The 17,513-nt window shown below is 39.5% G+C and overlaps 2 protein-coding genes across 2 annotated transcripts; both read left to right on the top strand.

The window, feature by feature from the left end:
• Positions 1 to 160: 160 nt before the first annotated feature.
• On the top strand, positions 161 to 514 carry AKAW2_50616A (uncharacterized protein; the record flags this gene model as incomplete). Its single annotated transcript, XM_041690454.1, has 1 exon — positions 161 to 514. One exon carries the CDS (start codon positions 161 to 163, stop codon positions 512 to 514), a length of 354 nt encoding a protein of 117 aa, XP_041544037.1.
• Positions 515 to 5,834: 5,320 nt separating this feature from the next.
• On the top strand, positions 5,835 to 9,737 carry AKAW2_50615A (uncharacterized protein; the record flags this gene model as incomplete). The annotated part of the gene is made up of 1 exon (XM_041690453.1): positions 5,835 to 9,737. The coding sequence occupies one exon, from the start codon at positions 5,835 to 5,837 to the stop codon at positions 9,735 to 9,737; it is 3,903 nt and encodes a 1,300-aa protein (XP_041544036.1).
• Between the last annotated feature and the right edge of the window lie 7,776 nt (positions 9,738 to 17,513).

Below are 17,513 nucleotides of genomic sequence, written 5' to 3'. Positions count from 1 at the left end.
AGATATCCGTGTGCCAGAGGGACTATTCGACCATCAAGCAACATTGTTGCCATGTCAGCGATATCTCCCTGGACAAAAGAGACAATTGCACCGTTTTGCCCAGAACGCGCACAGAGCCAGAAGATGTTTATACCGCTCTGCGCAGCAGAAAGGGCTGGCCATGGCTCGGCACCAGATCCAACAACTCGAACAAGACCTGGATGGTCAAGCCGAGCCCTCGCCTACGATGGCCGGTGGTGCCCGGACGATATTGGCGCTGGCGCAAAGATATCCCATTTGCATTCGGATACCCTCGACCCTCGCTCCGGTGATGCGTTTCTTACCAGACAGGATTAAACGGTTACTTAATCTCCTTGACCGCGCAGACTTGGCGAGAGTCTTCGTGGCCCTGGTTAGATACCGGTTATCTAAGGCTGGCGGAGAAGTGGCTTTGACCACCTGGGGAACTATGAAGCAGCCTGCGAAGGCTGAGGAGTCGGGCGAATTAGTTGACATAGAACAGACCGTGGGCTAAGACGACTGCATTCTGGGTGGTGAAAGCATGACACGCAAAAGCCGTCTCTTTATATCCGTTGCAGCGAGTATCCTCAATTCCCAACCACCGTTAGCTACTTCTCAAGTCATTCATTAGAAATTTATAAGTTTCGTATGTCACCACAGCCGCCCAAACGATTGCCGCCTGTGAGTTTCAAATGGGGTGACATTCGCTCCTGCTGCTATACAGATGTCCACTAGATCTATTACGGCGCATGACAATGAAATCGTCTCCACAGAGTCTGCCAGAATTGTCAACCAGCCTCCGTCCTCCACTCGTGCTGGATCAGGTCTGAATGGTGTTACTGTACTTATCCCCCCCACAGCTTGAGTGCACGCAGCTATGGATCAACAAAGCTCGGATTCTTCAAGATTTTTTATTTATACTAGTTACGTTGGTTGAACGGATATGGGGTTTAACTAATAAAGAGATAGTCTTTGCGCGACTCCGGATTTATAGGCTGTTTATAATAGACTGGATACAGCATATTATCCCGGACCTCTGTCTGGTACAGATAATAATGGTCTAATAGATTGTGGAATATAACTAAATAATAATAAAGTATCTTAAGCCGGTTGTCTCTGGATTGCACTGTATACTGTAACGGCTTATCATATTAGATATTATTATAAGACTCTTAAATCTCTCCGTCTCACAGCAGAGGTGTGTCAGTCGACGGCTTTAGTCTATGAAAAATATTTAGAATCTGACTGGGTGATATTTTTACTCTATAACTGATTGACTATAGAGTGCAGTGATGCAGATAGAGTAATAATAGTAGCAGTTTTTCTAGCTAGAATAATTATATAAAAGACCAGTTACTCTCAGCCAGGTTATGGGTATTTTCTTTCTTCTTAAACTGGATGCCGTGGACTAGATCACGCAGTTTCTCAAGCGGCGGGCATGGTGTGTAGGAAGGACGTCTGCTATATTAGAGAATATAATGTTGTTTCTAAAGTAAGAAAAGTGTGTCTTAGATGCGGACATACATTATACGCGCAGGTGCTTGGGGCTGATGCAGGAACACACTAAAGATTGCACGCCCATTGGCGGGAAGTGAAAGTAGTATGGAAACTAATCTCTTCTTCTTCGTCTATTCTCTTAAACCAAGAATATGTTCTGTAACATGCCAGGTCAGGCTGGATATTCCTTGACAGAACCTTCCCCCGTAATCCTGAGTACATATCATACCCACCGGGACGAAGGCATTCCCATGCGCGGCATGTTCTATTACTTCTTCTACTTATATTCTGCTACTGTCTCCTGCTCCTGTGCTTGCCGTAGCATGTTATATAGCTTCTGGACTGCTTCCTAAACGTGAGGATAGCCGGCCAGGTTTATCTCGGGCTCAAATAACTGAAGTAGGGATAGTTCCTGCGATACATTAATTACTACTGTGTTTATATTCTGGAAAATATGCAGGCAGTGCTCATAAAACTAATTCTTGTGTTTTTGCAGCTTCTACTATTATTACTTATCTTTCAGAGTTTCGGGAATAGACTGTTACTGAGTAAATTTGACTGCTTGGAGACGGGCGCGTGTGGTGTCTAGTACTATTATAGATCCACGGGCCAAGATAATCCGGTGGTTGAGTGAGTTAATGTCTGGAAGATTAAAGCCCGCTGGCGGGCATACAGGCGGTGCTTGAATTATTAATCTCAGTTTAAGGGAATTGGGCGAGTGACTGTAGATACTTGCATTGTCTTTACTGCTAAGTATAAAGGGGTAGGATGACATTTCTTTTACTTGCAGATCTTGTAAAATATATAATATTGTTGTCCATGACAAGTATAAGGGCTTTCAAAGTGGCCAGCTGTGAATGTCTCAGGTATATCAGGCCTCATGACTGCAAAGGCCGCGTACTTATAATCTGTCCTCAGTCTCTGTGGCTAAATCTCATATTGGTCCCGGAGCACCCTTATACCTGCTGATGTTCTGATACTGATCTGCAGCACTTTTCACCCATCGAGAGCCTCATCTTCCAGTTACATATCCACTCTGTGGATCCCAGGATAACGTGCTGCGAGCTAGGACCCCTTGCGGTCGCGAATCCATACGACCCTTCGTTTAATTTTGTCTATGAAGGAAGGTACGCACTGTAGGCAAGTCATCTTTTTGAGGCATGTTAGCTTTTGTACTTGGTCTTCACCTAGCTCGGAAGCGTGCCGGGTGCAGCCAGTGCCACCATTGCCATGTCTGGGTCAGCACATATGATTCTGCAACATCTGCCGGTCCCGACTACTCGTAAAAAGCCAGGTACAGTATTAAGTTATGTATCTACTGATCTGTCTTATTTGTTTTTATTAACTGATACTGCTTCTCATTCGTCGATTATTGAAGGGAAGAATAAGACCCACTAGTTATATATATATATATATATATATATTATTATTATATAGAATGTCAGCAGTGTATAATCCCGGAAGATCTCCTCAAAGACCATGAAACTAATTTTATATAATTAAGAATCTCTCTTCGTGGTCACTCTATTAACATCTTATATTATTAATGTCGGACCGGCCCAGGGGCGCTAGTCCTAAAAGAGAAAGCGGTCGAGCGGGACTACGCCGGTCAAGGGTAAAGGAGGTGTGGATCAGGAAGTAAGTAGATTTGATAAGTAATATAGCACTAAGTCTAAAAAGGGAATGATACTAGCCAAATTAGGAAGCTAGATATCAATCTAATAAAAGTAAATACAATTGACAAAGTTGTCAAAGGGAAGCAAACTTCCTAAATGGGAAATAAGTGGATCCTTTAGATAGGAAGTGAATAAATTCAATTTGCTTGCTTCTCCTGATCCAGCTAGGGGTAGAAAGACGTTATTTATCGTTTTCGGTTGATGATTCTAGATCAGAATCATAGATCATCAGTTTGATCATTAAACAAAGAAAGTGGAGTAAGCAGGTGGGGTAGATGACAGTGAATAAAGAAATATGAATAAAATGATCAGAATGATATCAGTAATACGAGATTTCACATGAAAAAATCCTTGTAAAAATGATCCATAATGATTCATCTATTTCGTATCTATCTGAGCTGGGATTGGAGTGGTTAACGGCCAGGGTAGGGTAGGTTAATGGGAAAATCTATACTTTCCGTCAGGTTAACGGTTAGGTATAACCACTCTAGCTGGGATTTCCATGTAATTTATATGGGAACTTCAGCTAGGTTGGACATTTTCAAGAAAGATTCTTTCTGATATTTTGATTAGTAATTTGATAAGTCAGAGATCTCAGTTTTCCAGCCAACCAGCTATTGCAGAGGATTTCCATTTGCAGTTAATAATATATCAAGTATGAATCGCAGACAAGACTCAACCATAGTATCTAAGAATAGTTGTAGAATCTACAGGGAATTAATTTAAGCGCCCTATGGGGTCCACAGTCTATCAGCGAACACATAGGCTAAATGAATAGCCACAGAATCTTTTTGTAACAGTAACGTGAGATATTATAATTAGATAATTCTAAAACTCAAATTTAATTTTCCTGAAGTTGCGTGACCATTTTCCTAATAAATAAATCGGCGGGGTCAATCTATACTTCCTAAGAAAGTACTAAGCGAGGGCGCTGTTAAAGTCGTAGACACTAACCAGGCCAGTCAGCTGATCCTGATCGGGCCGGTTCTGATCGGTAGGGCGAGAGTGCTGGAGTCATCAATAATAAAAATTACTTTACTAAGTATATCTGCTAAGATTATTTAAAAACCTCCTGTCAGCTTAGCTCTGACATACTCAGTTCATGAAGATTGATAAGACGGATAAGTAGATATATAATTTGATACGCTAAGAAAAGTACAGGCCCTCAGTTCCAAGCAGGTGGTTCACTATAGTATATTTACTAAGTGCTTGGCAGTGGGTCCGGAAGACAAGTCTCTCTTGTTTGAAGGTCAGAGCGATTTCGAGACGGACTGTACATTTCACGGAGAAAAGTACTGTATGACCCGAAGAGTTGTGCAAAGTACTGTATTGCAGAGAGGACCGTTGAAGAGAGAAATTCGTATATCAAACCATCGTGAGTAAGTGAGGTGTTGTGGCTGTCATTGTGTGCCGAGCGGGCACTAGTCTCGGCCCGATGGCGATCCCGGCAGGGGTTACCGAACCCCATCCCACAAACACCCAAGAAACAGCGACAATTTTCAGCGACTATGACTTTCGCCCAAGGATCCCAGCAGCAAGAAAACGCCGCAGGCGCGGCCTCGACGGAGAGGAAAATGAGCCGATCGCGAACCCTGAATTTGCGACCGGCGGAGAAAGCAACGGGCGGGTGACGAACCAAGACGTCCGACAGTATTTCAACAGCTTCAATGAGGCACTCAAACACCAGACTGAAATAATTGAGACAGTGAGGGCGGAGGTCCAAGAACTGAAAGCTGAACAACAGCTCCTGCGAACCCACAATAAGGAACTGCAGGAAGAAATCGAAGCCCTACGGGCCAAACTGGAGGCACAACCGCTGAACGCCCCCGTGAACAGATCCTGGGCGGAAGTGGCTGCTGGCAACCCTCAGCCAAACCCAGCGAGAACCGTCCCGCGCCCCAGGAAGGAACCCAACTGTGTCCGAATTAGTACCGCACCAACCCTCGATCAAGATGTTGACAATGACCGATTCTCAAGAGCCCTTCCTACTGAAGCAGCGAACACGCACATCAGGACCGCCCTGCTGAACGCAGAGACCACCAAAGAAGTGCAAGTCGCGGGCATTGGTACTACCAAAACGGGGTATGTCATCCGATTCCGGGACACCCAGTCTGCTGAGACAGCCCGGAACAGCACCGAGTGGCTGGAGGAGTTGGGAAACAACACCAAAGTAGTGAAGCCCCGGTTTGGGATCGTGGTTCACCGAGTCCCAACTGAGGACTTTGAACTAGAAGGAAACAAGAAACAGGGAATCGAGAAGATTATGGCTGAGAATGACCTCCATGACAAGAAATTCCGGGTCGAAGATATTGCATGGTTGAAGAAGAGGGACATGCCTTTAGGGAAATCAGCCTCGATGGGGGTCTGGTTGGACTCACCGGAGGCAGCAGAATGGATTATAGATAACGGAATATTAGTGGGGCAAAGGTTCATCGGGAGCGTGGAACCCTACCGGGTGGAGAAGAAGAGGTGTCGCCGCTGCCAACAATTTGGCCACCTAGCCTGGTCATGCAAGGAACGAGTGAAGTGCGGACATTGCGCGGGTCACCACGACCAGCGTCACTGCTTCCCAGGAATAAGACCCAGATGCTCAGACTGCAATGGAGAACACCCAACGGGCGACCGGGCATGTCAGGCATCCCCTAACCCCAGTCCATTCCAATGACGGCAACCCTTCGCATCTTACAGTTGAACATCATGAAATCGAGGGCAGGGATGGAAGCCCTCATCAACGACCATCAAAGCCAAAACCTGGACCTACTTCTGATTCAGGAACCGCCAAAGACAGCATACCACACCCATGTTAACCACAGTGCTTGGCGACTCTACCGACCGACACACCCGGAAATACCGCGGTTCCGCAGCCTCCTCTATGTCAACCGGAGGATCTCCACATCATCACACCGCCAGATCCACTGCAATCACCCAGACGTGGTAGGCATCAAAATCTGGACTTCAGAACTACAGTACCTGGTATTCTCAATCTACATCCCGCCAATAGCGATGCATGAGCCGTTCGAAGCCAGCAGCGCCCAGGAGATACTGGAGGAAATCCAGAAAATTATCCAAGAACATACAGAGCAGAATAGCCGTACGACAAAACTTATCTTAGCAGGCGACTTTAACCGTCACCACCCTGCATGGAGCCATCGCGCGGTCCATCACCGCTTCGCACAACATGCGGAGGAACTGATCAACTTCTTTCAAGCCCACGAGCTACAGTGGTGCCTGGCTAAAGGCGACATAACATACTGGTCCCTTAATCAACCGGGAAAGACATCAGTTCTCGACCTCACGCTTACCAACGATGTAACACGCTTGATCAAATGCCAACTCTACCACGACCACTATGGGTCAGACCACCGAGGAACATATTCGGAATGGAATCTCCAGGCAGAGCAAACTAGAAAGCCCAAACCGAAAAGGGCGTATGACCGAGCTGACTGGGCCCGAGTAGCTCAAGATATACTAAGACAGATCGACCCACCTGTGAATATTCAGTCGGCCCAGGATCTAGACTACGCGGTCAACAACCTAATCCAGACCACAGTAGCTGCCCTAGACCGACATGTGCCGGTGCAGGCCCCGTGCCCATACTCGAAGCGCTGGTTCACTACGGATCTCAAGGCCCAGCAGATTGAGGTTAACCAGATCCGGCGACGGTGGCAAAACAGATGCGCCCTGCTAGGGCCTAACCACCCAATGACGAAGATACTTTTCGAAGAAATGCGGCAGAAAAGACGAGAGTGGACCAGAGCAATTGAGAAAGCAAAAGGTAGACACTGGAAGGAATTTCTTGACAAAGCCGGCGAAGGCCATCTGTGGAAAGCAGCTACTTACACGCGGCCCCGGGATACCTACATGAGCATCCCCACCCTCAGAGTAGGCACTGAAGAGGTGACAGATAACCAAGGGAAAGCAGAGGCATTCCTGCAAGCCTTCTTCCCCATGATGGCTGAACCCGAGCCAGAGGAACTGGTGAACCCCGCGGAGGAGCTACCATGGGAACCGATTACTGAACAAGAGATCTACCGGTCGCTCAGAGTGGCCAAGGGGACTACAGCCCCTGGTAGAGATGGGATCCCCACGCTTGTCTGGAAACACTTGTGGACCTACCTTAAAGATATTATCACCATGATCTTCACGAAATCAGTGGACCTGGGCCATCACCCCAGACAATGGAGGCAGGCGCGGATTGTCGTGCTGCGGAAACCAGGCAAACCCGATTATTCAGCCCCGGGGGCATACCGACCGATCTCACTGCTCAATACCCTAGGGAAGGTCCTGGAGGCAGTCATGGCGCGCAGGCTGTCGTACTGGGCAGAGAAACATGGACTTCTTCCAGATACACAGTATGGAGGCAGGCCAGGACGGAGTACAGAGCAAGCCCTGCTTGTCCTTGCCAATGCGATAGACCGAGCATGGGCACAGTCCAGAATAGTCACACTTATTGCGTTTGACCTGAAAGGCGCGTTCAACGGAGTGTACCAGTCTAGCCTGGACGTTCAACTACGGGCCAAAGGCATTCCGTCAAAGGCCCGACAATGGATCAGCAGCTTCATGGAGGACCGACAAGCTAGTATCACATTCGATGACTTTGAAACAGACGACCTTCCCCTAGGAAATGCAGGCCTGGCCCAAGGATCCCCACTCTCGCCAATCCTCTTTGGATTCTATAATTCAGATCTAGTTAATCAACCGGTCAACAGTAATGGTGGAGCATCAGCCTTCATCGATGACTACTTCCGCTGGCGGATCAGCTCGTCAGCGGAAGAGAATATCAAGAAAATCCAAGAAGAGGACATTCCGCGGATTGAACAATGGGCGCGTCAAACAGGCGCGTCATTTGCCGCTGAAAAAACCGAGCTGATTCACTTGACCCGACGCAAAACGGCACACAGAATCGGACAGATCCGGATGAACGGCCAGGTTATTCAACCAGCCGACACTGCCAAGCTTCTAGGAGTCATCTTTGACAAGGAGCTGCGGTGGAAAGAGCACGTACAGAGAGCAGTTCAACGAGCAAGCAAGGTAAACATAGCCCTGAGTGGGCTACGGCACCTTCGGCCGGAACAGATGCGCCAGCTCTACCAGGCCTGCGTGCTACCAGTGCTGGATTACGCATCCACAGTCTGGCATAAACCACTCCGAGACAAGATCCATCTGAGGCTTCTTGAGACAGTTCAACGGACCGCCCTCATCCGGATCCTGTCGGCCTTCCGGACAGTATCCACGGCAGCTCTCGAAGTCGAAGCCCACATGCTGCCTACCCACCTGCGACTCAAGCAACGGGCACAGATAGTGATAGCCCGCTTCAGCACCTTACCGGAAGACCACCCAGTCCATGATGTCATCAGCCGGGCAAGAGTACGCAGCACCCAGGTCGGCAATAGGGCGCGCTTTCCCCTGGCAGAAACCCTACGAACAATGAACCTCACGCGGCTGCAAGCCCTGGAAAGAATTGACCCCAGACCACTAGCACCTTGGCGAGCCCAATCTTTCACCGATATTGAAATTGAGCCGGATCGGGAGAAAGCACAGACCAATGCTCTAGCAAGAGCGGCCACACCCAACATTACAGTCTTTTCGGATGCCTCGGGCAAAGAGAATCAGCTAGGAGCCGCGGCGGTGGCTCTCGACCACAACCAGCGGATCGTAGGGTCTCGACAAGTCAGCATTGGTTCGATGGAGTTCTGGTCCGTCTACGCAGCTGAGCTAATGGCGATCTACTACGCGATCGGGCTGGTTTTTCAGCTCGCGCAGAAGAACCAGAGATCCAGAGCAACAGACGCAGAACCAGCGACAATCCTTAGTGACAGCATGTCGGCCCTGCAGGTTATCAAAAACTCCTGGAACAAATCAGGCCAGCGTATCATTCAGGCGATTCACCAGTCGGCCGGGGAGCTCAGGGCGCGAGGGATCCCACTGCGACTACAATGGGTTCCGGGTCACTGCGGCAACCCTGGAAACGAAGCAGCAGACCGCCTAGCCAAAGCCACGGTAGGGGGTGAAAAGAGACACCCCTTTAGACATCTTCTGTCACGAGAGAAAAGGTACATCCGCAGGAATATTAGCGACGAATGGCACCAAGAATGGAGGGCCTCTCGAAACGGAGGACATCTCCGCCGCATTGATCGGGCCCTACCGGCCAACCGGACCCGCCGGCTCTACGGCTCGCTCCCCCGAAACCGAGCCTACTTACTCACCCAACTCCGGACCGGCCACTCATGGCTGGCGACACACGGAAAACAGCGCGGGCTCCGAGACGATGAGAAATGTGAATGTGGGGCAACGGAAACCGTGGTCCACGTGTTAATCGATTGCCCGCGGCTTAGTGGGCTACGCCAAGCCCTCCGACGGAAGATTGGAGGGGCATTCAACAATATTTCAGATATGCTGGGAGGAGCAGGACAAGGTAGGGAGGGTAGGTTCCAAGATGGTCCGCAAGACAGTAGCGTCCTCGGGGCGGTCCTGGACTTTGCGGAGGCATCGCAGAGATTCCGAAGTCGCGCGCCACGAGGGCGGCAAAACACAACCCCAGGCACTGGCCACCACAGGCCTTGACGAGGCTCCAAGTTCGTCAGGAAAGTAATAGTCTACGAGGAATGGATGTACATAGAGTGTGGAGATAGTAGTACCCTGCATGTCGCTCAGGCGAGGGGTCAGCGTATGAATCAACAACAACAACAACAACGACTGTAAAGAACCGGAGGTACACAATGGAGAGAGTTCGAGGAGCTTCCGCAGATTAGAAAATACGAGTCTCGATAGTCTCGAAAAGCCGGGGACTATGAATTGAGCTTTGAACGGATTGCTGCGACTGTTTCTCGAACATGGGGAGGAAAAATGTCAGGATAGGCTGAGATGCAAACCCCTGAACCGCCTGATAACAACAAATATGAAAACTTACTACTGTGATTAGTAAGACTGAAATACATAATAAGACCACCAGTCTACTATATTCAAGAACAAGAAATCAATACTGAGCAGAGAAATATATATTTCCAGTAAAAGAAAAAGAACCAAGATAAGCTAGTCATCTAATATAATATAATAACTTCAGACAACTCCTTAGCAGAGAGTAAGAACTCAGATACCTCTAAATTTATAAAAAAAATTATTAAGCTCAGGAGAGAAATCAGATAATAAAATAAATTATATAAGAAAAAGCTTTATAGAGTTAAAAAAGAGTTTGGCACTGTTCTTACAGAGTTTTAATATAAATTACAGACTCTAGTAAATCAACCCCTGATATTATATCCTGAGTCATGCACTCAGAACAGCCACAAGAAGATCCTTTATGAAATCTAATTCTTGTATATTATAATTAATCCTTCAGGATTCTTATTCTATATAGATATTATTTATATATTCTCCACCAGCTAACTAAGTAATATATAGACTCTCTTATCATAAAATATGATACTGATTATCTTTATTAATATGTTATATTGCATGATAAACATCTTAAAGATAATAAATACTAAAAATAAGAGACTATTAACAGGTTTAATTAAAATAGCAGTTAAGACTAAGATCTGGATAATAAAAAACTACATGAGCTGGCAGTACCGCGCTGTCATAATAAATTCAAAGAATACTAACTAGATCAGAATTACTTACTGAGATAAGACTAAATACCAGCTGGTTAAAAAAATAGCAGAAACCAAGATTAACACAGAAATCTGAGTATTTTATAATAAATTATATCTAATTAAAGTCAACAGCATTAACAAAACTATAGTATTTAATAAAAATGGTAATATTTAAGCAGAAGCTATAACAGCCTTTAATAAAAAAAATAAAGTTTCTATTATTAAAATTATATAGCTTAGCAGAAAGGAGAATGTAAAAATCTATAAATTAATAATTATTTATTTAATTAAAGACAGTAATATACAGAGACTCCTGGCTGACGGGTTTTTTTATACTGGGAAAGAATCTAATATAATTAATATTTTTAAATACTGATTTTAACTGATGTAATGCTACAACTGCTAAAAAACTAAATATAAAATATTTCAGTATAAGAATGTGCAGAAACATGTAAAATATACTGTGGAGGACTATTATTATAGTAACTATAATTAAATAATTTTAAAGTATATTTTATGCAGAGGCTCTTATAAATTATACAGTAAATATTATCAGAAGCTTTATCTATTATATTATAAATAAATCTTTTCAAATTATTTAACTAAATATAAGAAAACAGGGGGCAGTGCATGAAAGCTTAATAAATAACAAAGAAATTCAGAATATAATAATATTAGTAATTCAGGAATTCTAAGCAAGAAGGATTCAAGGCTAGCTTCTAATTATTTTAATAGAATACCACAGATGGACAAAGATAATTTTCTTTACTTAAAAAAAAGATAGATAAACAATTCAAAGTATGCTCTGGATTAATAAAGATATTAAAATAAAATAAGTACTAATAAAGTTTCTAGATCTTATAGCAACAGTTATTAGACTTCCTGAGCAACTGATTTTCATGGTATTAATTTATATTAAAGAAGAAAATACCTCAACTTTAGATAATATATATAAATACTTAATTAATATAATTACAAAAGTACAGCGAGATACGGGTACAGTAGTAGAGATTTTAATTATAAAAGACTTTAACTAGCAGGACTAACTCTGGGGAGGAGATAACATATTTTTAAAAAAATAAGATAAAATAAATTTAATTATTAATCTTATAAATAATTATATTCTTAGTAGTCTTCTTAAATAAGATATAAAAATATAATATAGTAGAGAATATAACAGATACTATAAATTAATAATTAATCTAGTTCTAGTCTCGGATAATCTAACAGACTCTATAATTAAATATATTATACTCAAAACAGAGTATAGCTCAGACTATTATATTATTAAGACTGTATTTAATACCCTCTGGTCACTCTTATAGTATCAGAAATAATTTATATTAAAAAATACTCCATAGAAAAAGATTAATATTAGAATAGTAAATACTTTTATTACTATTTCAGTAGAGAGTACAGTATAGCAGAAAACTAACTAGTTTATATTAGCAGTCTCAGAAGCAGTATATATATTAATACTAAAATTAAAACTATTATTATATATAAAACAGTAGTAGACTGCTGATTTAATATAGCTCTGTTATATATATATATACTGGAAAAAATATGCCTACTCTAAGTAATAAGCAGGATAAAAAATATTTTACTTAGAGATAATAATCTAAGATATAATAAAATAATACTATAATATTATCTAGTAATAGAAGAAAAAACACTAGAATTAATTTTTTACTAATAATAATAATATATAGAAAGCTGCTAGATACCTGAAATTAGAAAAAGATATAATATTCAGAAAAATCCTACAGCTCCTTAAAATAAATAAAACTATAATTATTAATTATATAAAACAGGCAGAAGAATTACTAACTAAATTTTCTTTATCTTTACCAGATAATATTAATAATAAAGAAATTTAATTATAAAGAGTACCAGTCAAGATACCTGCCATTATAATAAAGAAGATTAAATAATAACTAATAATAGTAAAGTCTTGGAAAGTATCTAATAAAGATAGTCTATTAATAATAATCTAAAAGATAATTTAGCCTACAGTTAAATACAGAGTTCTAGATTTTTTCTGGGTATTACTAGAAGAAGATACATTACTAAGATAATAAAGATATATAAAAATTATATTACTTAAAAAACTGAATAAAGAGAATTATACTATTACTAAAATATAAAGACTGATTTTACTTTTTATAATACTGGACAAGATACTGGAATTTATAATTATAGAAAGAATCTTATATATAATAAAGATATATAGTTTATTTCTAACCAGCTACTTTAGTATCCAAAAACAGTAATCTGCTAAATAAGTACTTATATTCCTGCAGGAGTAAATCTATATAATATAATATAGCTGATAAGTCATGAGCTTAATCAGCTTTAATATTAAAAGTATCTATAATGGAGTGTGTAAAGAATAGTTACTTTAGAAGATAAAAATATAAGATATACTGAAGAATCTACTCTGGTAGATTAAGATATTTTGCTTTAAATAAACAGTAATTATCTAAATTAATAGATAATTATCTGAAACCCATAGCCTGCCACAGGCTGGACTACTACAGGATTTATTATTATCTTTAATTCTGTTTCTTTTTTTTAATACAGATCTTATACAACATCAAATCAATAATAAAAGAGATATAATTATATTTATAAATAATTTTACTGCATGGGTGACTAGATCAAGTATATAAAATAATTAGAAAGATATTAAGAGAATTATTAAAAAAACTTTTAACTGGAAAAGATAAAGTAAAATAATTTTTAAAATAGAGAAAACAACTATTATATATTTTATTTTTAAGACTTATAAATTAGACCGGGAGCTCTTTACCATTAAAAAATAAATTATTAAACTCAAAGATTATATTAAGATTCTGGATATTCTGATAAATATAAGTTTTAAATATAAGAAATATATTATAAGAACAGTATCCAAGAATCTTAAAACAATAATAAAGCTTTGATAACTTTGAGGTCTGTTTCCATCAATAGTATAGCAGCTATTTAAATCTATAATAGCTCCTGTAATAGACTATACTTCTAATATTTAAATATATATATTTAAAAATAAGACTATAGAATTAATTAACTGAGTTTAAAGAATAGAAGCATAGGTAATTATCAGGATATTTCTTACTATTATAACCAGTGTTACGGAGGCAGAGGCTTATATTACTATAGTATAATACTGTTTTTAGAGACGGGCTATAAAAATATGAACTAATCTTTATATACTTCTAGATATTAATCTGCTCTGCTGAACTACAGCTCAGATCAGGAAATTTAAATAGTTTTATTGTTTACTGCTGTACCAGGTGGTAGATATACTAAAGAATATTAATATAAAAATACTAGAGATTATTAACTTATTTATATTAGTATTATGGGAGATATATATACAAACAGATAATAAAATAATACTAGACCTGCAGTCTGCACTAGATAGATTAATATAGATTATGATCAGCAGCTTAGCATAGAATAGAATAGTAGAATTTGGGATAATAATTAAGAAACAGCCATTTTAATATCAGAAACTGAAATTAAAGATCTTTTCTATGATACTGGATATAAGATCAGAATAAAATCTATTCTTTGCAGAGCTAGCAGCTATAACTTATATATTGAATAGGTTAGTAGGACTGAAAGATTTTAGACTTAGATTATTTACCAGTAATAAAGCTGCAGTCTTTATATTATAAAATCCTTGATAATAGTCAGGCCAGGAGTTCATCTGCTATATATATAAATTAATAAATAAATTATAAAGAAAAGAAAACCATATCAGAATACTTTAAATCTTTATTAGTAAAGATAATAAACTGCTGGACCTAATTAAGAAACAGGCCTAAGCTGTAATCCACAAGAATATTATTTTATAAGTACAGGTTTCTAGAATAAAATTAATAATATTAAATCTTATATAATTCTAAGTAGTTATTATAAAAGTCTTGCCAGAAGACATAGGAAGATATATTAAATAAATAAATATTATACTTCCAGGAAAGTATATCTGACAGCTGTATAATAGATTATTATAAAAAAAAGTAACTATGCTGGCTTAATTCTGGACTAGTATAACTAGATTAAATAAATATCTTTACTGGATTAATATTGTATAAATAGACTAGTGTGTATATAGATAAATAAAAGAAACTGTAAAGTATTTTTTTTTTTAGTATTAGAAGTAGACCATGCAATGGATTGTACTATTATAATATACTTGAACTTAGCAGGGTAATCTTTCCCTCTGTCTGGGCAGGAAATTACCTTTTAATAATTAGTAATAGATGCTGAACTTGGAGGCAGTATGAGTCTTAATATAATTTATTATCATTACGGGCTGACTCGATGCTACCTAATTATATTAACCAAGATATTGATATTCTTTCTCTAACTAATTTATACCAACTATCCTGTGCCACAGATAGTAGACGCGCTTCAACTACTAAGAATAGGATATTAAATACTTAAAGAAGCGCCTTCAAGCTAGTCTATTAATAAATATATTAACCCACAGAGATTTCTATGATAGTGACAGCTGAGAGGACATATACTAAAAGGATCTATGTATAGACTTAAAGAAGATACCACAGATGTACATTAGACTTTGTGTTGATAAATTAGTAATAGTTGCCCTTTCGGCTGAGCCGCCGGGCGTTAATGAATTGTGTGTGTGTGTGTGTATGAAGCTGTTTATCTCTCACAATCTACCTTAATATGATACTGAACAATGATGCACGTATCAGACACAATGAAGCTTCTCTACCGATGTCATATGCACTTGTTGCTGTAGGTTGAAGGATAATTACACGGATACCAATTATTAGCTGGGTTCCGTGCCTTACCAGTTGGCAGATACCCATACCAAATGATCTATAAAGCAGGAAAGTGGCTACAGGTGGTCCTATAACATAAGGAAATGTGGAACAAATATGCGAAGTATTATAGACAAAATAATACTGAAGTATCAAAAAGAAAGATGGGATCTAGCGGGAGCCTTTTTGTCACCTATTTTGAAGCATATAGATAGAAGGAATACCCAACTCTCGACTGTACAAATCTCCGCAGAGAACTTGGCCAGCATTATATCTTATTATACTGGCATTAGTCCTTTATTTTTCTCTTTCTAAATGAGCCCGTTAGCCGTCACAGTAGAGTGCACAGACTGTAGATCGTTTATTCCAAATGCTATATTCTTCTCTCTGGCATGAGGGTCTAATGTTTGTATGCGGTAACGAACTGGATCCTCCTAGTACAGCTCAGAGAAAGAAAAAATGGTATGGTAATGTATCCCAAGACAGTAAGAAATATCATAACAGGCAGATAATTCTGCTGTCTATATGCGCAACACAGCGTAGAAATCATATAAAGAAGTAATGACCTGAATAGAGGACTAACAGCCCGCAGGATTTTCTATTCTAATTCTTTAAGTATAGTTGATATCTCTTCTACTTCTCATTCGGTCATAAATATTAGGACTGAATATAATAGATCCATTATAGAGCTAATGATAGAGTACTGCCTTTTAGCTGTGATTAGTTCTGTTAATTACCGGGTTAGCTTTCTATCTATTAATAAAATATGATGTTACTAATATTATTAGAACTCCAGGATATACTATATATATAAGCATACCATAGCCCAATTATGCTCATGGAAGCTAGCACATGGTATTTCAAAGTATCTCTTGAAAATATAAAGTAATTAGTCTTCAGTTATGTGTTTTTACTATACCACAACAGCTTCTTGGATGATATTTTATCTTATATTATAAGAAATTGGAACAATGACTAATAGAATTCTCTAGCTGGAGGAGAAAGTCTGTATATTACTAGTAAAAGAAAAATTAGTATAATTAACCTGTGTTCCATCATTTTTGGTAGTAGAATAAATAACTTGGCTATTATCCTGTTTCAAGTTCTCCAAGACATAATACCTGGATGTCTGATACTGTGGCAAGCTGAGAATCTGTATTATGAGTATACAGTTCGCGTGTATATTAAGGTTTTGCTGATATTACTTGCTGTAACAGTACATAAAATACTGAAATATGTGCAGCGGCGTGTATATTCCTGACAGCCAGTTCAGTTATAGAAGCCAGAGTATATATATGAAAGTACTTTTTGATATTTAGTAAAAACAATATATAAAATATATTAAAGGAATAGCTCTATATCAAATACTATATATAATAAACTGTATGAAAGTCTTTCTAGCTAAGCCAGTATATTATAATATTTGAAGTACATATATTCAGTTCTAAGTCACCGCTGAATATTTACATAGTAAACTGGAAAAGATAATTATATAAGTATCTTCCAGAACAGGGGCTGTAAGTGTCCAGCTTAATACAAAATTAAAACTAATAGTTCTGAGTGCTGTATATTTATAGTAAATATGATTTTATCTTAGATATCTCAAGATATTCAAACATAGCGGGTTCTCTCTATTGGAGATTATTTCTAGTATACTTAGTAAGTTCTTTTAAAACAGCCTTGCTTTATAATATATTCATGCTAGTACTAGCCAGAAAGAATATTTCAAGCCTGATCTATAATAACAAGCCGTGATGTTAGCTAAACAAGTATATTAATAATAGTCTGTATCTGAAGTCAGTTTATCTCTATAATAGCTTAAATTATATCTGTAGTATCCTGGCCTTCTCCACTATATTTCCCTACTGAAAAACTAGTTTGTTGATTCTTATCTTCCTGGAATCTACCTGTATATCTGCTCTTTTTACTACGCTTAACTTTTATTA

Source organism: Aspergillus luchuensis, chromosome 5 (assembly GCF_016861625.1).
Source record: "Aspergillus luchuensis IFO 4308 DNA, chromosome 5, nearly complete sequence".
In the NCBI taxonomy this organism is placed as follows: Eukaryota; Fungi; Ascomycota; class Eurotiomycetes; order Eurotiales; family Aspergillaceae; genus Aspergillus; species Aspergillus luchuensis.
Note: the sequence above shows the minus strand (reverse complement) of the source record. Positions and strands in the feature narration are given on the sequence as shown.